The sequence below is a fragment of the Macrosteles quadrilineatus genome, unplaced genomic scaffold (assembly GCF_028750875.1).
Source record: "Macrosteles quadrilineatus isolate MER2022 unplaced genomic scaffold, UCM_ALF_1.0 Scaffold_7__1_contigs__length_78375512, whole genome shotgun sequence".
NCBI lineage: Eukaryota > Metazoa > Arthropoda > Insecta > Hemiptera > Cicadellidae > Macrosteles > Macrosteles quadrilineatus.
In genome coordinates, this window is record NW_026542600.1 from 40,105,097 (window position 1) to 40,132,605 (window position 27,509).

Sequence of the window (27,509 nt, forward strand, 5' to 3'; positions counted from 1 at the left end):
GGTAAATGCCTATTTATAAATACTACCCATTGGCTATTTACCTGGCCAAAATCACTAATACACATTATGTTTCTTAATAATTTAATGAAAAAGTTGGGGTCTTTTTCAGAAGAGGGTCGCCACTTTTTAAACTGTAATAACCACAGTTTAGGTTAGGTTAGGTTTATAGCTCTACTCACGCGTTTTTTTTACCGAACAGAAATAATCACAAAAAACTCAAAAATCACATAACCTGGTTTTTCACAGTTTAAATAGTGGAGTCCCTCTTCTGAAAAAGACCCAAAACGTGATATTTTAAAGGTCCTAAATAAAAAAGTAATTTTTGTAAATTGGTACTTAAAATATGGACCAAATCGTGCTAAATTACTTCTCCAAATATAATGTATCAGTGTTTAGGCGTATATTCTTAGCGATCTGCCGTTTTGATTCTTTTAGTGTATAAGACATTATCAAGTTGCCATATTAAAAACATTATTTGTATATTTTCATTAAAAAAAACTAGGTAAAGTCCTCCATTTAAATTTTTTTTCTAAATAAAATAGTTTCTAAAACCAATGATGGCACAGTTAAGCTATACAACATATATACCCTATATATGTTTGCATTTCATAATCAGACATCAAGTGAACGTCATTTCTATAAGATCATTATCTTTACTTATCTAACTTGAAAATACAACTACTTCACAAGGAAAGTCATCCGTAAACATTATGCAAGATTTACGCCAATATATTCAACAAACAAGAGTTTTCATTTGTTGTTGTTTTGTATCCTCCAGCCATGACGAAGTGCAAGCAACGTGATATGAATGATGAGGCGGGTATGGTACAGAAAGTGGGCTAGCGGGTTTCCAGTGGGTCCTGCTGGTATAAAGCCACAGTCACTTTCGCGGCGCCTCAGTGTGTATCAGAGATGAGTGTTGTATCAGCTGTGTTAGCCCTGCTGGCCCTAGTCGGGGCCCCGGCCCTTAGCGCGGTCATCAAGGGCAACATACAAGTCCGTAAGTATTTAAAAACACAAAAACAACTAAAAATGTATATAAAATTGCCAACCAACCACGTTAAAATCTGCAAACTGAGCAAATTTCCTTTTTCCTGAATGGATTTTCTCTCGAATAAGTCATCATGTCAGATTTATTCCAAATTTATGTAACATTATATTTAAAGAGTACTTAGGTTTGCTGCTACATGGGAGGCGATAAAGAGGGTTTGTAGTGAAATTTTTCGTTTAGAATAAAATAAATATATTTCCCAAATTTGATAAAAATATTTCCATTAATAAACAAGCTATAAAAGTTGATTTAATTTCCGTTAAAATAATATGGAAATTTAAATTAAAAGTGGTTTTTAATTTCCTTAGTAACCTATTATTGTAGCCTACAATAACGCTTCAATATCCAAAATTATTTGTTTTTTTAGCTTCTTTAGAAAATATAGTGAAATTTAATGTTTTGAGGGTAAAAAAATGGGAAAACCTATATTCACCCCCATAAACCCCGTTCCCACAGTCCGATGGTTTGCGAACTTGTTCCAATAAATGTACAAAGACGTTTGTACCAAATTTAATCAAAATCTGATTATTTGTACTCATGTTATCACGTTATCGGGCACACACACACATACAAAGATAGATATGCGAAAATGAATGGATGGTGTTTTTGGCCTCTGAGACATCAAAAGGAAAACATAAATTGGTTCTGGATCCAGGTCTGAACGTGAGACGGCAATAGCTTACTCCTTTTAAGGGATCTTCGCTAAAACGTATATAACATATATAAAAGTTTGAATGGATGGTGTTTTTGCCATATGGGGACATCAAAATGAAAAAGTAATTCGGTCCCGGGCCTATGTCTTACCGTGCCACCTACGGTAATAGCTACTTCCCTGTAGGGAAATTCACCAAAACAAAAAAAAACTGGTTTAACTAAAAATTAATACACGATCAACTTGCACGTTTTCGATGGATTCTATGTCACAAAGCTGTAAAACAACTTATAACAGAGTAAATCAGAATGATATGAAATACCAAATAACGAATTCTTAGCACTTTCGAATGACAAATGTAACTCTGTAATTGTTCATAATTACTTAACTATTTGCTATTCTTGTTGTACATCCTATTAGTGGCGAAAACAATACTAATGGAAATCACCATTTGACATAGTAGTAATTAAATCTAATATTAAACAATCATATTTTCCGAATGGGTATAAATGAATACATCGATTAGCCTTTTCTAAAAAAAACCCCACCATTATAAAATATTAACATATTTATTTAAATATTTACATAGACCTATATATAAAGTATTAAAAATATTATTTTAAAATATTTTAATTTTTTAAAATATTCAAACTAATTAAAATATTAAAACTATTTATTAAATATTTATTAAAATATTTTCCCAATTATTTTGTATTTTTGCAAACAAACAAGTTTGATTAGTACTTGCAGGTTACAAACTTCACCTCGCGTAAAACACATCCTTTCCTTCTTACCTGCTACCTCTGATGAGTTGGTAATTTATTTTAATTACATTGATTTAAATACCACATAATTGTAAATAATATTAGACATTAAAGAAGCGGCTCATCTTTGAATTTCTAGGATTTCAGCTGGATAAAGTTGGAAGATACATTATATCAATCATTATTGTAACTTGTTGGAGGTGTACATGCTAACTTGCTATGTGTCAATACATATTTTAGAGGTGAATATTTAATTACCACATTCGTTCCACAATCATAAACAATAAGGGAAATTCTCCACGTGGTTCAAGATATAATAATTGAACACTTGTTTATAACCCTTAGCAGAGCGGGAGTCTCCCCGTGTCAGTTGTCAATGGGCGCGATACACCCGTATTCGATACATAAAAATAACCTTATCACCACAACTGACTCTCATTTAATCATCAACACAATAAATAAGGGTGAAAGCTATTTCACTCGGTATCATAATAGAAAGTCAATAATGAGATATCTCACAACGCAATGCCATTTTTTATTTAAATCATCCCACATGCCAACTCTGCTGGAACAATGTAAACATGAACAACATGAAGTGGAATAATGTTCTACACAACAGATGAAATGCCATTTAATTTAAATTATTACCTCGATAATTGATACCAACAAAAGCTAGTTGACGCCATATTAATAACTTCTCGTCACCACAAGACACATTGTATATTGACAAATAATTTCCACAATAATGTTACTACTCTAAGATGCAGCGTTGTTGTTATCCATGATTTGCCTTGGATGGTTAATATTAAATGTAATTTCATTGTAATGCCTGCTTCAATTAATAAATATAATATAACAAACCATGTAATCGGCTTAAGTATCAGATACATATCCGACAGTACCACTTATACCTAATCATGACTCCTTTCATAGGTCAACCAATAAAAATCACTATGAAACCGAATCATATATTCATTATTGCACTGAAAACCATGAAATGCATACATGGTCATGGTATACATGCATAGTCATGCTCAAACATAAATATAAGAATTATTTAATATTTGAATTATTAAATTTTACTATAATGCTAGTTAAAATTAGATTTGGTAGGAATCTACTCTAAAAAAGGTTTCTCAATCGAAAGATTCGAAATTTTTGTCTAAACTGTAGGATATGCCGCAATCCGAATGGAAGAGCACCATTAAAGACGTGGAAAGAGTAAGCTTTTTAGTTTAGTTCGTTTTGGCGAACTTCCCGTATATGGAATAATGCTATTGCTGTATGTCTCATAGTCCGATCTAGTCTCCTGACCGATTTACTTTTTTTTGCTTTGAAGTCTCCAGAGGCCAAAAACACAATCCGTTCTAATTCATAAAAGTAATGTATGTAAAAAGATTTTTGAGTGGAAATTCAATCAAGAAAATGAAAAATTAGCTAAGTTTGCAGGTTTGCTGTGGTGAGGATGTTCATTTATTTTGTAAGACTTAAATTATATAATATAACTATGGATATGTCTAATGTCTGAAGAATATCAAAGTTTGATGAATCTAATTTAAAGTTATACAGGTAAAGAAAAAATAGGGAAACGTTAGATGACATTCTTCGACCCCCAAACAATAACTACAATGATTAGAACAGCCCTTCATGATGTTTAAACATTTATTATATACAACAAATTCATGAAAAGTCGATTTTTCAATACAAACACCAAAAATAACTCGAAATTTCACATGATCAGGATTACAACACTCTCTGACCAATATCAGCAACGATTCACAGCCTTTTTCATGTAGTTTGAATATGTGTTATGAATATATAAGCTGAAATAACAGTTGAACATCAATTGTTGCTCATATCAAAGCAGCTGTTTACATTGGAAGTAGTTAGTAACTATTTGTTTAACTCAAGTAGTAGACTATCCTCATGTGTTGGTGAGTTGTTAGCAACAGGCAACACTAAACAACATTAGCATTCCAGTCTTGTCTGTTCTCTGTTGACCTGTTGTTGCAAGAATAGCTAGTTAGTGTCAAAGTAGGCGAGGCTATAGATGAGTGTTGTTTTGTGATTTGGATTAGCAAAACTACTCAGCAATCTAACACATAATCTTTTCCAGTGTCAAAAACCCTTATGATGTATGATACGTTATGGAGAAAACTACAAAAGTTGCAATAGCTTTTGGGCAGTAATATTTACATCATTGTTGTGGTGTCAATCACTTTGAAAACCAACACTTTCTCCATATTTCCCAGACCACTTTCCACAATTGACTGCATTCGTTTAGCGAGTTGCGTACACTACTAGTACGACAGTGTTTTAATTACTAAAATCACTACTCATAACTTCTAAAGAGAGGTTATGTTTTAGTTTATAACTTCTCAATGCCACTGACAGTGATCCAACGAAACATTGTTCCAAACACTAATTGCTCCAATCAACAATTAAATTTGGGAAGTTCGTCAAAACAGTGTAGTGTGGCGTAAATGTTTACACCACCCTACAATGGTTTAACGAACTTTCCATGCAAGGATTGAGTCCAAAAAACAGCTGTTAGCCATCAGATTAATCAAATGGGGTTTCATTACGTACTACTGTGCTGTAATGAGTTTTTACCGGACACCAGCCAGATGATTATATTTGGTTATGAGTGGTTATAAACAAAAACATAACCTTTCTTAGAGGTTATGAGTAGTGATTTGATTGTTAATCCTTTTAGTCGGTGGGAATAAAGATTTGTACAGTGGTTTTATTGTTGTATGGCGTAAAATATCGTACGTCACTCGTCCAAAATGTGTTTACCGGACTCGTATGGTAATCCCTCACTCGGCTTCGTCTCGCACGGGAACGACCACACTCGTCCGGTAAAATCCAATTTTCAGGACTAGTAACGTAATATACTATTACGGCGTCTTATGAACTGAATAACCACACTAGTCATTAGTGTGAACTGTCCTATGTGAATAATCTTGGCAGGGTGTGATCAAGACCCAAATGTGTAGGAACCAAGGCAACCGCATGAATGACTTCTAGGACTGAAGAATTGAATTGAATTGAATTGAATTGAATTGAATTTAAAATAACTTTATTCATAAATCATACAAGTATGTACATTGAATGGCGTCAAAATTCTTAAAACTACTTAAACTTACAACATAATATCAGCTGTACAGTTCATCAAAATTATACAGTACTTTTTGTGTTAAGTATATTTTAAGCTGGGATTTAAATTTTTTACTATCATCAATTTTCCTCAACCCCTCTGGAAGCCCTTCCAAAAACTTTCTTCCAGCACATGACGGTTTTTTGTTATAAAATTCCAATCTATGGGCACCAACAGCAATTTTGTTTCTATGCCGGGTGCCATATTCGTGATTATCCCCTAGTTTAGGTAACATACTTTCAGACAAAAGATTTTTAGTTAAAAGAACGGTATGAAAAACATAAATGCCGTACACAGTCATTATACCCATGGCTAAGAAATGATCACGTACGGAAACATCCCAGTTTAAATTCAACATTAGTCTTATTGCTCTTTTCTGCAAAATTAAAATTCTGTCCAAATTTTTCTTATGCCAAATGATATTGCGGATTCAATGAAAGCAAAATAAAGCTTTTTCAAAATATCTGCTGAACAAAATTTAGACATTCTATAAATTGCATAAATTCCAGATGTGATTTTGCTGACAACATGGTCAACATGGGAGTTCCATGAAAGATTTTCATCAACTACTAAGCCCAAAAATTTAGTTGTAGTAACTTGATTAAGATTAGAATTTTTAAAATTAATCACTGGATCAATTGGATTTTTTTGTTTACCTGTTGAAAATACCATAAAGTTGGTTTTACTGGAATTTAAAAGTAATTGATGATAGTTTAAGAAAGCATCTATTGATTTTAGGCAATTCAAAGAGTTACATTCCAAACCGGAAACAGATGTACTGCTTACTTTTAAACTTGCATCGTCTGCATACAAACTTATTTTATTAAATATATTGTTTTGAAATGACCCGGGCATTCCTTTGATGTAACAAAGAAATAAAACAGGTCCTAAAATCGAACCCTGTGGGACCCCATGTTGAATAATAGATAACTTTGAGCAGGAGGTTGAAAAAACGTTATTTTTTAATTGCTTCATTTCAACATACTGAGATCTCTGAGTTAAATAGGATCGAAACCACTTCAATGACCTGCTGTCGGCACCCAAATCTTGGATCTTCCCCAAAAGAAGCTGGTGTGAGACACTGTCAAAGGCCTTAGTCAGGTCCAAAAATATGCCCACTGTTTTATCCCCTTTATCCACTGAGTTTATTATTGAATCGATAAAATCTACTGCTGCAGTTATAACAGATCTACCTGGTCTGAATCCATGTTGTTCATCATCATGCAAATGGTTTTCTTCTAGATAAGTTACTAATTGGTTATAAACAACTTTTTCATATAATTTAGAAAATGATGACAGTAAAGATATGGTCGATAATTTGTTATATTTTTTGGATCTCCATTTTTATAGAGAGGACTAACTTTGGCAACTTTTAATTTTTCAGGGAAAATTCCACTCAAGAAAGAGGAATTTATTATATGAACAAGTGGTTTGACCAATTGTTTGCCAGCTTATTTTAATACTGTCATGGGTATTTCATCGTAACCGGTTGATAGTTAGTTTATTATCAAAAGAGTTTAGAATACTTAATATATCATTATCACATACAGCATTCAATTTAAATTTAGCCGTTGGAGGACACTGAAAGCTTGGACAAGTCTCACCCCCATGCAAACTATCATTTTGAGCTAGCTGAGAAATAATTGATGAATTAACATAGCTATTAAAAAAGTCATTAAAAATACAACTTATCTCTTTAGGGTCTCTGTACAAGATTCCATCAAAATCTATTTCAATATTGCTAACATTCTTTTTCTTATTTGAGATTTCAGCATTAAGTAATTTCCAAGTAGCTTTACATACATTTCCAGCATTACTAACCTTTTTAGCGTAAAACTGTCTTTTGGCATGTATAATTTTCTTTCTGAACTCCTTATTTAATCTCTTAACCTTATCATAAAGATCTTTATCATTACAAGCCCGAGCTGTCTTACTCAGTCTAATAATCTTTGATTTTTCATTTTTTAACTCTTGTGAAATCCAATTGTTGTATTTGATTTTACAGCGTTTTTTAAATTTAGGGAAACATTGATCAAAATAGAACTTAAAAATATTATAAAAAACAGAATACTTTTCTTCGACTGTAGCCATATAAACATGCAACCAATTTTCTTTACTCACTAATTTTACAAACAAGTCTAAATTATCCTTAGAAAAATCCCTAGCATCTCTTAATATATGTTCATTTAGTTTACTTTTACTTGAATTTACATCCTTGACATTATCACATTCAATAAATACCAACAATCCATCATGGTCAGAAATTTGTGTATTAATACCATCTACTTTTAGCTTATAATCTGTAATATTGGTGAGAACGTTGTCCAATGCAGTCTCTGATGAACATGCAATGCGCGTAGGGAAGTTAACCAAATATCTCATGCTGAACATTTCAAGTACATCAAGAAGCTTACAACTTTCTGTCACATCCAGAACATTTATATTAATATCTCCAACTACTACAATATTTTTAAATCTTTTTATCAATAAAGTCAATAAATAATTAAGTTTCTCAAGAAAAATGCAAATTTTAGTGCTGGGGGAACGGTAAACAGCAACCAGCAAAAACTGAAACTTATTAAATCTATATTCTGCTAAGCAGCATTCAAATTCCTTCTCACATATTACATTCTCTACAGAAAAGTTAATAGTTTTATATCATTTCTACAAAGGATAACAACACCACCACCTCCTGCAAATTTCCTGGAAAATGAGGAGTGAATTTGATAATTAGTCAGATTTAGACGAGATAACTCTGTTTCAGTCATTTTGTGTTCATTTAAAACTATTCTTAATGTGCGTCCCGAGCTTGTCTGTGCCGTAGGCTTTATGTACCTTGTTGGAATTCCATTTGATTTAAAAACCAAATTTCTAATCAAGGAATACTCTGCCTGTCCCGGGCGGCCGGTCGCGACGACTTGTGTCGCAATCTAGTGTCGACGACCGACTATGATCGTTCATACGACCGGTTATCCGTGCCAACACGGTAGTATCAATCAAGGCCCGATTTCGTAAAAATATTTTAAATTCTAGTACCTAGTTTTAACGAAAAAGCTTCATCAACCTCATTGATACTACTTAATGCAGACTGTCAATGTTGAAATGGAATGAATGAAATGAAAATCCTTTGTTTCAACAGGAAAAGTTAGCGCCACATGGCCCTTTCTTACACTTAACCTGTATACATATAAACATAAAATACACAATATATAGAAAACATTATTTACCAATAATAAATACTTCTAAAAACAATAAAACTTAACTAACAAAATCACTCACACACTCAGTCACTCAGTTAGCAATTACGCAAGCACCAAAACAGTCTTAAGACGCACCAGCAATTTTTTTGATTGCCACCACGAACCGAGGACGACTATCAAGCATTTTAATGGATAAAGTTGATTGTTCCAAAGACGGCAGGCAGTTACAACGAATGCCCTGTCATGCTGCACTTCTATGATTGAATGCAACACGAAAGATGCAGTGCGTGAACTCCTCAAACTACCTTCGGCTAAGCTGAAGTCACGTTCAAACTATTTGGCAATCTATTTTTTTAAATTTTAAATGCTAACAAGGTGATTTTAAGTAACCTCTGATCGTTCAACTTTAATATTTTTGATTCGATGTAGAAAGGTGTGATGTGCTAAAGCGTCTTAAATCAAAAGCAAATCGCAAACAATTCTTGCAGCACACCAGCAAGAATTACAGTCATAGTAGTTGTGTCGATATTGTTTCGTTTCATCTTTAAATATTAAGTATTTAAAGATAAATCTTTCTACGTGTCTACTACTCATCTAAAACATGAGCCAGCTGATTTTGTAAGTTATTACAGAGATATACAATTGTTTCAGCTACCTTCACGGAACCATGTTACAGGGACTCTCCCGAGTTCAACAGCTGTATCAAGCGAGCACTGCAAGGGCTCATCCCAAAGTTGTCGAAAGGTGAGAATACTATTGAAATTTAATCAATTTCAAGGGGATAATTACAGGTTGTCATCAATGAAACTGTCGGAGTTTCATTTTTTGACCACTCCATCGTTCCAACTAAAAATATTGTTTGTGAAAGTAAACTAGTAGTTTACATAGTAAACTACTATGTACTTCGTAGTTTTTTAGTAGTTTAGTAGTTTTAATTGTAAATGCACAATTAAAATACCGACGAACTTTATAGCAGCACAGCTAATCTAATAAGATTAATGATAAACCTTTTGACAACAATGTCATTCAACTGATTTAGTGTGTCCCAAAGAAGAAAATAAAAATAAAATAAATAGTTGGAAAAAAGAATAAAAGGTGGGCATATTATTTTTTTGAAAATTTAGGATTCTATCTCGGTACTATGGTATTATACCGGCCTCACCTAATAATTACAAACTTACCTATCCTAAGTATGGTTAGGTTAGGAAGATTTTGTTATTTAAACTAATTAAAATCTTATTTGTGAGTAGATTTACCGGTGTGGTCGGTATAGCATCAAAGTACCGCTACCTCCCTTTTGTCACATGCTAGAAGTTTATTGCATAATCGAAGTATTTTTTTATTTATGTTTGAGTATTGTTCAATATTCCAGTGGGGATTCCTGAACTGGAGTTAGAGAGCATCGACCCCTTGAAGGTACCAGAGATGATCATGTCCTACGACGCCAACACCATCGGAGGAAGAGTAACCCTGAGGGACACCATCACCAGAGGCATCGGCAAGCTAAAGATCGTGGATGTCAGGTATATGACTTGAAAATCAAATAAAGGAGGAAGGGTTTGCATATACGGGAGTTTTTGTTTCCAAACGCAACCCAAATAATTACCGTGAGACACTTTTTAACGACAAAACAAACTCATATGTTGGTATCCCTTTTTTCTTTACTAATTACTGCATTGTCGATAAGCTAATATGATTACATAGATATTTTTACATAGATATCTATGAGGTTTGGTGTTATTGAGAATTTATCGTAATTTTATTTGTACTTTTGCAAGCTAAAATGTAGTTTTTTACGAATCATATTTCCTTACACTATTGACAATTCTGTAAATAGTTGATTTTTAGGGACTGGAATAACACATGGAAACTTAATTTCAAACATATCTTGGCATAAAACCAATGATTTACTTTTTATGTACAATACATACTCTTTGAGCGTACGAAAACACCATGTTGAGTCTTATTTACAATAAATGCCCAATAACACTAAAACTCATCGATAACTATGCAGCAATGCATTTTAGCTGATTTGCGATTGAGATGAAGTAAATAAAACAGGGATATCAACAATATTAGCTTGTTTTGTCCTTAAAAAGTGTCGTCCAGTATAGTGATATTGGGGTTGCGTTAAAAAATAAAAAAAAAAAACACCCTGTACAATTTTTCTGCTCTGTAAGGTGCTTTCAAATAAATAGATGCAATGTATTTGCAATGAACATTTGTATTTGCGTAGAGCAACAATTTAACATGAACAATTTATTAACAAAATTAACTAGACCAATTAGGAACCTCCCTAAGTAACAAATTCTGTAGAAATATCGAAAGGTGTTGAACGATCACCATAGTGGAACGATCTCATCAAATAACAAATACCCCCGCCGCAGCAAACCTACCGACTAAGCGAATTTCCATTTTTCTGAATTGATTTTCAGTTAAATATATTTTAATAACATTAGGTTTAACGAGTACCTAGGTTTGCTGCTACAAGGAAACTAATAAAGTGTGTTTTTGAGTAAAATATTGATAGCTTAGTACAAAATAAATAAATTTGCCAAGTTTGATCAAAATATATCCATAAACAAGCAAACTACAACATTTGACAATATTCTCCATAAGAATAACATGGGAATTTTAAATTTAAAATTTTTTTAATTTTCTCCGTTACTAACAATCGAACAAAAATACTTTTATACAGGGTGATTGATATAAGTGTGCCAGCCGTTTTATTCGAAAACTATAAGAGATATCAAAAAAAGTTAAATGGTAAGTGCCTTGGATTTTTTATTTAAAAAATTGTAGTCAAGTCAAAAAAATTATTTTAGCCGCCATTTTTCCAATATGGCCGCCAACTTTGATTTTTCTTATGGAATGCCCTGTATTTCATGATGTATTCTGGTAGAAAATGTAATTTTAAGACAATTTTATTCTTGTAATTTTTTTTCATAAACCTAACCGTTTCAAAGATAATAATGGTTAAAGTTTTGAAATTTCTGCATGTATTGGGAAAAAGTTAAAAATATTTTTACGTTATTCCTTGGGGTAAATTTAGCGGGAAATAATTTCATTTCATCCTTTTACGTTAAGCCGTTTTTCCGTAATCAATTTGAGACACCTCTCGTGAGACACCCTGTATATATATATATACACACATATATAAAAATTTGAACGAATGGTGTTTTTGGCCTCTGGGGACATCAAAATGAAAAAGTAAATCGGTCCCGGGTCTAGGTCTTACCGTGCCACCTACGGTAATAGCTACTTCCCTATAGGGAAATTCGCTAAAACCTATTAGAAAAAAACCCTGATCGATTTTGAGCAATACATAATTGAGGAGTATACAGCGATTACATACAGCAAACAGCTATATTTTATTTAATCTCAAAATAAAGTTGGATAATAGATATTTTTGCACCATTACATTATTTATTATTAAAATTGTGTCACTTTTCCCTTTTACACTAGATACAATTTCGTACGTTGTGTTGATTAGTTCAAAATCGTTATAAATATTGTAGGGACAAATATCTATATTAAAAATAATTATAAAATAACTAGGCTTTTAGATAGACAATAAAGGTGTTTTTGTTACAGTAGAACCTTGATAACAAGACGCTCATAGGGATTATAAAATAAGACTTGTTATCAAGGTTGACTTCTTATCGAGGTTTACAATAACATGTGTTTAGGGGTAAAATAATTTTAAGGGGATTTGAAAATGACCCTTGTAATAAGGGTGACTTGTTATCGAGGGTCTTGTTATCGAGGGTCTTGTTATCGAGGTTCTACTATGTTATATGTTGGAGTAGTTGTTACTGCAGTCTTCATACTACTACCGTACTTGATCTCTTTAGGATTCATATAAGCCAAAGGGTCAAACTGTCATAGGATTTATGTGAAAATTATCGGCATTTCAATAAAACTTGTAAATAATTAGATATATGAGTTGAGAAGCAGTTGAATCCAACTCCGGGAACGGGTGAAGTTTTACATTTTTATGTAAAACTTTTGATCAGAGTTTCACTTTTTTGTTCTAATTGTAAACATTTTAATTTCCCCGTCAGATTTAAAAACAATTTAGTATATAACATTTTTATTTTTGACTGCCTTGTGGAAGCAGCCTCAAGAACTCATTCACTCTTATGTTATTCATACAAGCCCAGGTTCATGAAGGAACAACTCGAAAAATGGATGTTTTAGACAAAAATAGTCCTAAACAACAAATCATACAAATGACAACCGAATCTAAACCAGCATAAGCGGCAGATTCCACTAAGATATTGCACAAAGATTTCATAATAGCTTTCACTTGTCTATGGTTTTGACGGGTTGATTGTGTCACTTGAATTTCGAAGAGTTTCTATTACTTGCTTCAATAGACAATTGCGATATTAGCTAGCACTAACCTTCTTTATAAAAATAAGTTTATTATAAATGTAAGCTAATCATAATTTCTTTTATCCTTTGCATACAAGCAATCAGGTTCTAAAACGAGAGTTGATTCAACTTTAAGGCTTTCTCTTGGCCTGCCCACAATCTGCACGAAAGATTACGCTCTGAAGCGGCTTAAAGATGATTTTATGAACACAATTTTTAAATTTTGCTTCGTGTACATTAGTACAAGCACTTGCATTACATATATGGGGTCCATAATACCATTTCTTCTCTAATGTTGAAATTCAGATAGCCTAAATATTCAAGATTACACAGCAGCCCAGCATAGTCTTGCTAAGTTTACAAAACGTGTCGACGAGGTCCGATTGACAATCACAAAATCAATATAGTTTAATAATATTTGTAGGAACCTATCTGAAAAGCATATTTCAACAAGACTCTTATACAGTATCTTAATTAATTTACAGAACGAAGAAATTGCCTTTATGAAAAACTATATAAATGGGACTCTGTGATTTGTTTTCTGGTCATTTGTTCATTTGTACACTGAAATATTTTATACGTCATTGGCAACAAAAAATATATAAACATATTAATAAAACAAGAATAACTAATGTATACCTTGCTTGTTCTCCAGGTCTGTAGCTAATGATCCTACTCGTTTCCTAATGGAGATAGACTTCTTCATACCCAAGATGAGGACTGCAGGGTTGTACAGCATGCAGGGCCATGTCGGCGACATCCCCATCACCGGCGACGACAAGTACAACATATCTATGGGTGAGTATACCACAGGGAATTTATACAGTAACACATTTGGTAGGCATGCCGTAGAGAATAAAATATCTACGAGTAAATATACTAAAGATAAAGTATAAGTACCATGCTGCCTATAGGAAATAAAAAATTGGCTCTAGGGAGAAGCATAGCTGGGTTTATCAGCATTCGAGTGAAGTGAGCCGGGCTTCTCTGAGATTGACGGCTCCGAAATAATAAACCTAAAAAGTAAATTTAAGGATTGTATTGCTTCTTCTATGAACTAATACTTATTTTAAAACTAAAACAATGTCTAGAGGAGGACATTTTTAAAACTTTGTAAATTAGGGGTTTGTAACGCAATACATTTTTTACTGTCGGATCATTTTCTCTAAGAACGGTGATTTGCGGAATTTCGGGTTTAGGAAAGTGAAGTTGGACATTCCTCTTCATTTGATTATGATTTATTTTCATACTATTTCCACACGCCGGTTATGTTTATGCCAACAGTATCTCTTTTGGTGTTATTGTGAGTGGTAAACAAGGGGAAGCGGAGCGAGTGCCATGCTATTTCTTGCCGTGGGGTCATAAACTGTCAAACCCGTCAGATAGGCCCGAGTGCCAGTTGACTCCTTAGAGCGTAAGAGTGATTCAGGGGATGGGTATTAGTGAAAGGGGGTGTAGTGAGCAGACTGTAACGGTGACCGGGTACAGTTTCTTAACTGGGCTACCCTAATTTCGATTGAAAATATCTATTCGATTAATATAGATTCGATTAGTAAACCTTCATTCGATTTTTCCATAATAAGTTTGGCTAGGTTAGGTTATAACAGTTTCATTTTATCCCTCAAACAAGTTTTGCTCATCCTGCCCCCCCTGGTCGATCTTTTATTCCATCCCCATACCCACCGTACCGTGGAACCAGCCACTGATACCTGGCTGGCACTCGCACCGCCAAGCCTCAGTCTGAAAATGACCCTCGTCAAAGTTTTTAGGCAACTGGCACTCCTGGACACAATGTAACGACGAAACTGAGATTAGGTAGTCACTTACTGCAAGTATGTCAATGATCATAATGATGGATAATAATGGCAATAATACATTTTGATGGTCGGATAATTACGAAACATGTTTATCACTTACGATGATATTTGCATGATATTCAACATTTGCCTAGTCAAACCAATAATTGTACGTCATTCACAGTCCACTTGAAAACATAATTAATCGTAATTGATATTGTCAAAGATTGTATCAAAATATTCAAGAAATATATTCACCATTTAACAGTGTTCTATGAATCTCTCTTTATTTAAACTATATTACTCAAACCTCCAACTAGATTTTTTTCGTTATTTTATTTGCATAGGAAGTACTTAACAGTTATGAAATCATTTGATGAATGCGATGAAAGCACATTTTGATTTTCACCCAAGTTGACATGGTTTAGCTGTAAATTGAGTATTAAATGCGTTTGATAATTAGATGCGGACATTCCACTTAGTTCCCAAACCACCCATGGTTTGTTTTCTTGCTTGTTCGAGTTACTATAGCTACGATAGCTTATTTAAGCCAATAAGCTCCTAAGCTAAAAGATTAGGCTTAGTAAGTGTTCCACGCACTGTTTATTGTAAAGTCTCGGTTAGTCAGAATTATATGTGTGGGTAATAGCATTTTAAAATCAATTCTTAGGAATTGTACATTGCATTCTGAACCCAATAAATAAAATAAAACATATAATAAATAAAATAATAAATATAAAATAAATATAATAAATAAAATAAAACAAGCATTTCGGTTGTATAAATATTACAGATTTTTGCCTGAGGGATAAAAATATTACAATCTTTTAATAACATTTTTAAATGGTCCTTCATACAATTTACTTAAAATAGATATAATTAGATTATTAGTAGTTTAGTTTAGCAAAACGAAAGTTTATATGTGAATAGTATAGTCCTTAGTTGGTTATCATCAAAAAAGCTTAATAATGTTTCATTGCTTTTTGTTTGTGAAAAATACTTTCGTTTTTTGCAGATGGAGTGAGCGGGACGTGGAAGCTGACTGGAGCTCCTGTGGAGGAAGATGGACAAGTCTTCATGAGGATTGACAGGTTCGAGGTCAACCCAGAGGTCCAGGGGCTCAAAGTCCACGCCAACAACCTCTTCAAGGGCAACCCAGAACTTAGTAAGTGAAATTGCACCAATATTTAGTAAAAGCATCACCCATTAATAATTGTTTCATGCATTAGTATGAGTGTATGCATTAGTAAGTGCTTCACGCATTAAAAGGGGGGTTTACTCATTCATGAGTGCTTAACATGTTAGTATACTACACGTTAGTACGGGCACTGTATATTGGTATGGCCAAAAATGGTTAAAGTGAGCATTTGTTAGTAATTACTCCACATATTATAATAAGAGCATCGCGCATTAGTAATGTTTCACGTATAAGCATAGATTAAAGGAGTAGACAAATCGGGGCCCTTTTACTGTATATGGGGAAAGTATTGTTTTCGTTGACATTTTCGAGTTTTAGTTTTGGGTGGAAATATCTGTTTTGGATCCTCCTGAACCCATAAAAGTGTTTTTAAAGTGATGCCTGTGTGAGTGATGAGTAGATGAATGTGTACATAAACTTCACCTGTGGTCTGATTTTCATGAAATTTTGTGTGTAGGATACTCATCTTTGTTATATCTCAGATTTTTTCGTTAATATGAAGTTTTGAATTTTTTATTGGCGATTTTACCAATAAAACCCATAAAATATCGAAAAATCGGATTTTCACAAAAACTGTTTGAACCACATCGATTAAAATTTATTTTATGGTCCTTTCAACTCTAATAAAAGATACAACCACCAATTCTGACAAAAATTAGATTCCATATTAATGACAATTGTTTGTAGTTTTCCCTTATTTCTACCACTTATTAATCATAAGGGTTGTAGACACGTACATGTGAGAAAGTATGTGTCAGTTTGCTGATACCATTTTGTTTATGTACGTTATTCCAAAAGGCCAACACCAGTGACATGTTAGCCGACGCTGCACCCATTTTTAAACCCTTCTTTACTGATAAAGTAATCGTGTATGTATGTCTATCTTCAGGACAGTGTAATCTTTCATATTTAAGAGATCGATGTTAGGATGTTTTTTTCACGCTGTAACACAAGATATTATTAAATAGTAGACAATTATAACGTACTCCGAAATACTTAGTCATGATGTGATTCTATAGCTTAGAATGAACTGTAATGTGTAAATGCCTGTTCCAGGTGCAGTGACAATCGCCTTCGTCAATAGATTCTGGCGGGTGTTGTATGATGAGATGTTGCCATACACAGTGGAAACCTTCGACAAAGTCGGCCGCCAGCTGATCAACAAGATATTCCACAAGATTCCTTACGATCAGCTGTTTCCCCTGACACCCAACCCCTAGATGTGTCAGACAGATGTTTTAAGACTTAAATAACACGCTCGATAGCATTTTCACATGATATGTATGAAAAATCAACATTAAATTAAGATTATTTAAACAGTAGTTCGTGTATATTTTTGTTTGCTTGTATAACTGGATAAAAGTAATCAATTACGTCGTTATTTATAAGGATGAAAGTGTATTACAATGTCGACTCTGTGTTTTTTTTTTCTATGTACACGTAATAACATTGAACAAAAAAATTTACATATACTAAACACTTAAAAAAATTTAACGTACATACCTGACGATTACGACGGCCTTAGTAGTTGATAAAAATGCATTGTGTAAAATTGTTATTTAAATATACACTTGGTTAGTGGTAATACTAAACAACCAGTACAAAAGGCATGTCCTTTGTGATTCAACAAACAGATTAATGTAGGTACATACAAACTATAATCAATTGTAATAATGTACCTTTACCGGGCACTCAATACATCATTATTACTTGCTATGAAACTGTCTTTGGAGGCACTAGATTTAGTTACACACATGTACAACACGATTAATATTAAAGCAAACTTTGTATTTGTTAACTGTGTTTTATCTAATTATTTACTTAACCACTAAACATATAATATGCAGCACTACTTTTGGATACCGAATAGAAAGAACGGAATAAGAATTCGACAACATTTTGCAATAATCATTCGTAGGTCATATATTATAATAATCAACTGATATATTATAATATATTATAATAATAATAAATAATAACCTGTGATCAGGTGTTTTGGTTGATGGCTTTAATTTTTTATGACGTCACATTGGACAGCATAGAAAAAAGTGCTTACCCATTAGCCAAGCAAAACCCCGTTTCCATGTATCATTGTTTCAAATGCGTATTATTTATATGAATGAACGTTTATTTGACAAGTTGGTCTGTTGGATCAAAACAGCTGATTAGAACTGCCTTTTTTGTCAGCTATATAGGTTCAATATTTATGTTTAAACATTAATTTCACTGCCAAGAAAAAGTTATCAAAAATCAAACGTTTTGTTACTTAGGGGCCAAGTTTAAGACAAAAACAACTACTGTACTTATCTTCTATGATAATTAATACAATACTGTAATAGTTTTCTCTGTAAAATCCCCTTTTCGCCCGGCCTACATAATCGATTTTTACTATTTATGTGTCATTGAAAAGACTACGATTCATCGGAGTGACGAATGCTAACTAAAATGGTCGTTTCTTTCAAGGTTAATAGCGTTTGAGCTATTTCTAGACATGGCTTTAGAAAAATCAAATGGTCCTGAACAAATTTCTTCACACCGGGTTTAAATATGGATTTTAATCTTAACGGATGAACCTTTAGTTTAATGTTTAACCACTGTTGTAATCAAGATTGTAATCAAGAGACGAGAGATTTTAATCTAGCTATTTTTATTTATGATTGTAACCTGAATGGAGTGGGTAAATCCAGCTCTTTATGGTGTTTATCTACAATCAACAAACTTAATAAATTGTAAATTTGTAACCATACTTATCTAATAACTGTTTGAAACGAAAATAATCCTTGAAAGGTAAAAGGGTAATGTATTATCATTCTGTCTAACAGTTTTGAACCCCATTGAAATGGGAATTTTGCACAGGTCCCCTCGTATTTCATATAGTTCAATAGCGGTGTTCATAAAAATTATCACTATTGTCTGGGCTCTGTAGTATTAATCTGAATGATTTTTTATTTACTTTAATTGTAGGACTTTAGTTAGTAGTACTTTAGTTGTAGCATGCTTGTATAGATTGCTTGTTCATAAGCATAAACATTTTATACAGTGTGATTGAAAAGTCCCGGAACGGTTAAATATTTTAAAAAATAATACAGATAGAGCTAAAATACTTAGTACAAAGTTACAGGGCATAAAACTCTATTTTATCACATATTCAGTGATCCAATAATTCTTCAGGGGGACGGCCCACAAGCAGTCGGAAGAAAATCTTAAATGGAAGCATAGGTCAATATGCGCATCAAATTAAAGGTCTTTTTTAGTAGAATACAATGTCTTTTTTAGTAGAATACAATGCCGCAAACCGCACTTCAAAAGGTTGATCCTGCACAAAATGGCAGATGTTCAAAGATTTATTGAATCCGCCATTTTGAATCTTTGAACGACTGCCATTTTTTACTCAGGCATTCTTTTGAGCTTGAATTTACGGCATCGTAATCTAAAAGTGAAGACCTTTAATTTGATGTGCATATCGACCTATTCTTACGTTAAAAATTTTCTTCCGATTCCTAGGGCTGCTTGCCCCCTGAGGAGAAAGCGTATAATAGCAATGCAAATTAAATGAATCTTTGAACAACTGTCATTTTGCGCAGGATCAACCTTTTGAAGTGCGGTTTGCGGCATTGTATTCTACTAAAAATGACCTTTAATTTGATGTGCATATTGACCTATGCTTCCTTTAAGATTTTCTTCTGACTCCTTGTGGGACGTCCCCCTGAAGAGTTATTGAGTCACTGAATATGTGTTAAAATAGAGTTTTATGCCCTGTAACTTTGTACCAAGTATTTTAGCTCTATCTGCATTATTTTTTAAAATATTAAACCGTTCCGGGACTTTTCAATCACAATGTATTCTCTTTAAATTTTTTTAAATCTCGCAACCAACATGGGAACCCATGTTTCATATCATATCACAAATAGATTTTTTTGGCCATACTAGGACCTTTTTTGAAGCAGAACTTAGTCATATACTCTAAGTATAAATATCTTTGTCACCGATTTTGAGAAAAGATATCAACTATATAAACTAGAATACTCATAATATATACAGGGTGTTCAAAAAGGGTGGGAACATAATTTACACAGTGATTCCTTGGGTATAAATAAATAGAAATCAATTATAAAACCTTTTCCAAAATCACTTCGTTAACCAAATATCCGTCATTTTTTTACAATAAACATTTTTATCTTTGGATTGATCCAACTGACCTTTATGAAACTTGGTATGTATGTTAAGGTAGAAGCAATCCATTTGAGAAAAAAAATCTTGATCGAATTCAGAATGTCAAAATCGTAGTAATGATTTATTAAAAAATGTCAAGACACTTTAATTTATAATTAAAAGTGTCATATACCAAGACATTATGTTCAAAAAGATCAAATAGAAAATAACTGAAATATCACGATTATTTGTCGTAATATAAGGTTTAATGGAGCTAGGCTAGTCAACTTTGCCTCGTTTTTTAATTAAAAAATCGTGATATTTCAGTTAGTTTTTATTTGATATTTTTGAACTTGTATCGTTGAATAGGGCATCTTAAATAATAAATGAAAGTGTTCTTGAAATTTGTTCATAAAATCAGCCATTTTTTGGTAGTTAAAATTTAGACAAATAAAATACCCGCCATTTTGAAATTTGGCGGAAAATTGAATCGGACCGAGATAACCAGAGTTTCTTATATGGGTCACTTCTAGCTTAACATACATACTAAGTTTCATAAAGATCGGTTGGATCAATCCAAAGATAAAAATGTTTATGTTCAAATTACAAAATGGCGGATATCTGGTTAACGAAGCTATTTTGGAAACAGTTTTATAATTGGTCTTTGTTCTTATTTTGACCCAAGGAATCACTACATAAATTATGTTCCTACATTTTTTGAACACCCTATATAGAATACGTACGATCAATTTATACAAAAATGCGTCTACATCCATGTATTGGAATGTGAGGGGGTGCAGAGGAGAAGATAGATCGAATGTGGTAGAAATAGACTACTGTAATAGCATTAGACAGTGATGGCGAATCAAGCCACCACGCGGCTACTACTGAGCTAAAATAACAGTAAATAGCTCTTTAAATGAGCTACTTATTCATTAACCAACCATGTCCCATCAATTGATTAGTCGTTTATTGATTAGCACTCAATCAGTGACGCAGTGTCACTCTGGTTGACGTTTAAATTTATAAGTGGCAAATCACTCATTATTTAGGGTAAATCTAAATAGTTACGGATTCAAAGATTAATTTGTCACGTTTATAAATATTGTAAACTCAAAACATCAAATTTTGCAATTCTTTTCCGAACAATTTTGTAGAGTTTAAGAAAACAAACAATTTATGATATTTAACTGTTGCAGCATGCCTAATAGTTGCGGAAGAAATAAAAAAAAATAATTTGAAATTCCTTTGTTATTTTTATGAAGAATAGGTAAACTGTCGTATTTTACTTTTTATGGATAAAATGTTATCAAAATTGGCATAGCCTATTTATTTATTTAATACTAAGCTGATTAACGTTTCACTACAAATAATCTTTATTATGTTCCCTGTAGCAGCAAACCTACTTAAACCCAATGTTATTTAAATATGGAAACTTTTGATAAATTTAACAAAATATTTTATAAAATGTGAATCAGATAAATGGACATTCGCTTAGTGTGCAGGTTTGCTGCGGCGGGCGTATTTATGTTATTGGCAGATGCACCTAGAGCCTAAGGTGGATTTTGAACCACCGGGTCCCACCATGACATAGCTAATCGCCATTTGTGAAGGAAGAGATTTTAACGCGTGTTTTCAGGACAGAAGTCCCACACTCCAACATCATGAAACAGAGAACCAATTTATAGATCTGTAGATATATTTTCTCTGTTGTAATTGTAAAATGTCTTTTAGTACTGGAAGAGACAGAAGTTTTCAGCAACCTGTCAAATTAAAACCTATACAATAATTCGGAGTCGCCTTAACATTGCGTCCACAATTTCGAACGATTATTTATGTCTAAGCTAATACAGTATGTAATAATAATGGTATTTTAACAATACTTGTTTGCAGTTATATTTTATATTAAACAAATCCAAATAATCGCGTTCTCGTAAGTGGTTATTCGTGTGAAACGACGTTTTAAACCCTGAATTCAACTTGGTAGCAATAAGATGTTCCGCGAAGTTTGAAGGGACAAATGCGACATGGGACTGAGACATGTGACACGCCAATGTTACGCGTGTCACACGCAATGTGACAATGGGGATGTGACACTTGTGACACAATCGTGACCAGTGTGACACTGTCGAGGCCTATGTGAACCTGTAATCTGTTATGCGATGTTATAACTAGATTTGAGTATAGGTTTATTCGTAAGCCACAACAACCAATGAAAGTTGACTAGCTTTTTCTATGATCTTTACAACTTCCAGAGATCCGCCATTTTGGCTAGGGGTGAGATATTCAACCCGGATTTGCGTCATTGTGTTTCTTTTGACAAACCCTTTAAAATGAGGGGTCACTCAATAGGGGTTGCTATTTGAAAAAAATAAGTCACCCCTTACCCCCTACCCTGTTAGGGTGGGTAAAAAAGTATTTTGTATGTAAAAAATTGCGGAACCTTTGTTAACAATTATTGCCACAAACAGAATATTTCTATCTATTTCGGTTTTAAAAATACAGATTTGTTTCAATACTTAATTTACACACTGTATTGATATAATGATATATTGATATATTGTCACAATCGAACTACTGTTTTTGGTACCTAATGACGTAGGGGAAAGCTACTATTTTCTGTGTCCTTCATAACTTGATGCGTACGCTCCCGCACGGACATAGACACCGTGGCATCAAACGTATCTTTTATCTAACATACTATGATAAACAATCTAGTAAATCCCGATAAAAAATCAACATCTTTTCCAAAATTCCTCGTATTTTGCGTTGGGAGACATTTTATCATACAACTGATAAGATTTGTGACTAACTGATCACAAATCTCTACTTTAGAAATAATCGGGGACACCGAAACTGCCACGACGTTTTACGATCATGCTCCATACTGAAACTGCCACGGCAATTAGTGAGGATTATAAGGGTGTTTTTGAGAGGGCTAGAAACACCGAAACTGCCACGGCGGATTCCCCAGATAGACGGGGAGAAACGGGAGACTCAAAATTCCCATTTCTGTCTTAACCTTTTCTTTCACAATAATACGTTGATTGGAAAAATAAGTGATTGATTTGCCCTTTCGTATTTATATTTTAGGAGTTATTTTATGTTAATTTAAGTTTTTAGTGTTGCGACTGTTAGAGTATTTACTTTATAAGTATTTATTCCGTATCTTGAGAATATATTTGCTTTAATGAATAATTATTTACCACTAAGAAACAAGTTTTATGTTTCATTTACCACTTTTATAACACTGCATTTTATATGATCTGTTCGACGCTTTTAATTACACGAGAGGTGATCAAATACTAATATAATACTGTAAAACTGTAATATTCAAAAATAGTTTTATTCGCCCAAGACGCTAGGTTGCAGAACTTCAAATACTGTACCCAACCATGGTCTGCAGAGGGGCGTTCACGTGGAATCTCAGTGGAATGCCCTCCTATTAGCTTGACTCATGTAATATTTTTCAAATTCCGTATTTCTCAACAGTTTTGTGCCATCCTTCAGAGAGTTAGTAGTAAGGGTGTTGGTGTGTTAGTTATACTTAGTTGATAGTCTTTCGATGGAGGATAAGATATTTGAAACGAAGAGAAAGGGCGCGGCGTTGTTAGTAGACGGCTACCGTTTTGTTATACAAAGTGTGGTGTTAATAAGTGGTTTTGCTAGAGAAAAATCGGGGAGGATGTCGAGCAAAATGCTTCACATCCTACTAATATTATAAATGAGAAAGTTTGGATGTATGGATGTATGTTTGTGACAAGTAAACGCATTAACCACTGGACGGATTTTGCTGAAATTTGGCATGATGATAGCTCACATTCCCAATTAACATATAGGCATATTCTTATCTCAAAAATACTTTCGGGCTCCGCCCCAGTGGCTCTATAGTTCCCCATGTTAACCTTATGAGTATCCATATGAAAAGGGAATTAAAGAATTTAGTCAGCTGTTTCAACTAAAAAGTTGGTTCTATGATATGCAAAAGCATTAAAAACTTACAAGGATTACCAACAGGGTGCAGCACTATTATTTTTTTTTAATTTATGACAACAGCTAATTTGCAACCAAAAGGTGAGTGAGCGTAGCGAACGAACTTCAACCTGGAGGCGAGTTATCGTAGCAAACGAGCTAACCTGAAGGCAAGTGAGCGCAGCGAACGAGCTCCAACCTAAAGGTGAGTGAGCGTAGCGAACGAACTTCAACCAGGACGTGATTGAGCCATGCGAACAAGCTCACTTATGAAGTTAAACGAGGCAAAGCCCGCGGGTACAGCTAGTATTATATATAACAACGAGTAACAGTAACTGAAACGATTTTAACGCGTACCATTCTTCAGTCACTGTAGTGGGTTGAGTTTAGATAGAGACCTCCAGCTTTTGTCGATATTCTTTCTTCGATATATATTTCTTCGACTAATGGCCTATTAATATGAGGTGTCACTCGATGGGGCCACCAAAATAACCCATTTTTGGTTTAAGAACAAAATTTGAATACAACAAAAAGTTCACTTGCGTGATATAGAGACGTGTACAGAGTTTTGTTTTCTTGGCGTAACCCATTAAAAGGTTAACTGGTGATGTCCATACTTTTGCCCAGCCCTGTATATGTGAATAAACGAAATTTATAATTGAGGTATATTACTAAATAAATATGCAAAAACATACACCGAGTCTCATTTCATTCTAATTAAACATGAGAAAATGGGAAACAAATTCGTGTTGATTTCCCACCAGGCGTAACATCCGTGACAATTTTCTGTGATCATAGAAACGACCGAGATTATTACTTGCGATCACGGAAACGCCTAAAAATGAAGAATCGGCGTAAGAAACTTAAACGAACATCCGTGATCGTATGTTACGATCGTGGCCAAATCCGTGATAATTTCTAGCGATCAAACGTAGAAATAACTGTGATGGTAAACTACGACAGCAATGATGATGACCGGTGATGATTTCACAATTGCGGCAACATTCGCATTCATCTCCAGCGACTATTTTAACACCCGTAACTATTTTTCGCGATCGACGAAAAATTAATGATCATCTTGCACTTGCAAATAACCGATTTGCAAACAATGGAAACATAGAAAAAGTCATAGAACACAACCAATCAGAAGAAATAGAAATAATGTTTTTTTCATTTATAATCGTTATCATAGACAACCTAATGCGGCTATGAGAGGGAAAAATTTGTAGAAAACACTAAAAAAACAAGATCAGCTTTTTGAGAAAAGATAAGACATTTACAAAAGATTTAGATTATATCTAACTGTTGTGTAGATCCATAATCTTTGTGAGTCGACTCACACCATGAGCACCATGAGCATGGTTTGTTTCCATTGTGCTTCGCAATTGCTCGAATTCGAGCAACAGGTACACTAGTAATCTATGGTTTATATTATATTTTGCCTTTTTCCAGCTGCTATGAAAATGAACTTTAATAATTTTGAGACATATGATTTTTGAATGAATTGTTATGTTGTGATTACAGAAATAATTGTTTGGTAGCATTTTACTATGATTGAGTAACTTTTCTTTTGTGAGAAATTAAATTATTTTCTGCTCATTATCTAGTCTATTTCTCTTTCCATTTTTGACTTTTAACAGTAGTTTCTCCCAATGGCGTTTTTCGATTACGCAAAACGTGTAAGCTCTGTGTTTTCGGGTGGATTTTACGGCAAATATTTGAACATTTTTATTTCCCGGTGTCTTACTAAATGCAATTACAACTCATGGACTTTTTCCTGATACCTAAAATTCACGTGCTATTCCCGGTTGCTAGGTTGGCAGAATTAGGTGACCCTGAATTATCACTACAAGTAGCCTAGGCTAATTAGGATTTATTTTTTATCAACCGTATCTAAAATGTATACTTATCAATTTTGAAGTTTTTATCTGGTATTATTAATGTAAACCTGCACATTATTCGCCTTATGTATACAAGTATAATTGTATCTGCATATTTCTTGGCCTAGTCTTGTATTTTATTTGTATTTCGTACTAAACAAAATCTGGACAGACTCGAACTCAATTCTGTGTATTCTAGTCATCACAAAGGATCTCATACTTCGACGCCAATTCCTAAGACAATTGGAACGCAGTGCGCGCAGTATTTCCAACTCATTGCTGAAAAGCATGTTTTCATGGTATTCCCAGCTCATTTCTAAATACATTACCTCCACCGCAGCCCGCAGCAAACCTGCACACTAAGTGAATTTCAATTTGTTTGATTGGATTCTTACTAAAATTGTCCATAAACAAGACATATTTATTCCCCATTTAAATAACATTAGATTTAACAAATACCTAGGGTTTACTGCTACGGTGAGGTTAAAAGTGTTTTTTTGCAAAATATTAATAGTATAGGATGAAATCAATAAATTCGCCAAATATGATCAACATATTTATCACAATTGTGTTTTATTTATACTTCAGGACACGTATCCTGTTGTGCTATTATTTGCATTAGATTAATGTTTCTTCTTGTGCAATTTTGACGATGCCTACCTACACCTTGGTATATTTATAAACTGAAAACTTCAAATCTAATGATAAAATATGTGTTTATCGAGTTCTTTAACGCCAGTAATTCACTATAACGGGTTAAGAGCATTCATATAATACATTTAGTAAGAAACATTTTACATTCAATTGCAATCTTAATCCTTTAGAACATATTATTTCTGACTTCATCGGTAGTTAAATGGATTTTCTATTGATACTTGATTTAAATAAGTACAAAGTTAGTATGGCCTCTTTTAAGTAGCGACATGAAAAGTATTTAACTAAGTTATGAGCAAAGTAAAGTGTTTCAAAATCGTCACTGTGATGAGTGAGGGATATTCTCATTCCCGTTTCTCCCTGCACGTTGCCAAACCGACCTCCCCTTCCTGAGGAATCCGCCGTGGCAGTTTCGGTGTTTCTAGCATTCTCAAAAACACCCTTATAATCCTCACTAATTGGCGTGGCAGTTTCGGTATGGATTATGATCATAAAACGTCGTGGCAGTTTCGGTACAGCCAAATAATCACATTAATCCTTCCAAGATTAGATTATATTTGGAGAAAGGTTTAGGCTAAAAGATTACGAGAATTGAAGAGGATGAATCGGTGAACGATATTTTCCTCAGTTAAAAGGAAATGGTCAGACATCCC

The 27,509-nt window shown here is 33.5% G+C and overlaps 1 protein-coding gene across 1 annotated transcript; it reads left to right on the plus strand.

Moving 5' to 3' along the window:
• The first annotated feature begins 890 nt into the window (after nucleotides 1–890).
• LOC128998428 (uncharacterized) lies at nucleotides 891–17,996 on the plus strand. Its single transcript, XM_054424552.1, has 6 exons — nucleotides 891–1,000; nucleotides 9,479–9,571; nucleotides 10,200–10,350; nucleotides 13,860–14,002; nucleotides 16,016–16,165; nucleotides 17,255–17,996. The coding sequence occupies exons 1-6, from the start codon at nucleotides 913–915 to the stop codon at nucleotides 17,416–17,418; spliced, it is 789 nt and encodes a 262-aa protein (XP_054280527.1). The 5' UTR covers nucleotides 891–912; the 3' UTR covers nucleotides 17,419–17,996.
• The last annotated feature ends 9,513 nt before the right edge of the window (nucleotides 17,997–27,509 follow it).

Bases quoted from the DNA above. Each gene is read 5' to 3' on its own strand.
- LOC128998428 (XM_054424552.1), top strand. From the start codon at position 913: ATGAGTGTTGTATCAGCTGTGTTAGCCCTGCTGGCCCTAGTCGGGGCC. The intron at 1,001-9,478 runs GTAAGTATTTAA...CAATTGTTTCAG, and splicing joins CAAGGGCAACATACAAGTCC to CTACCTTCACGGAACCATGT. The intron at 10,351-13,859 runs GTATATGACTTG...CTTGTTCTCCAG, and splicing joins CTAAAGATCGTGGATGTCAG to GTCTGTAGCTAATGATCCTA.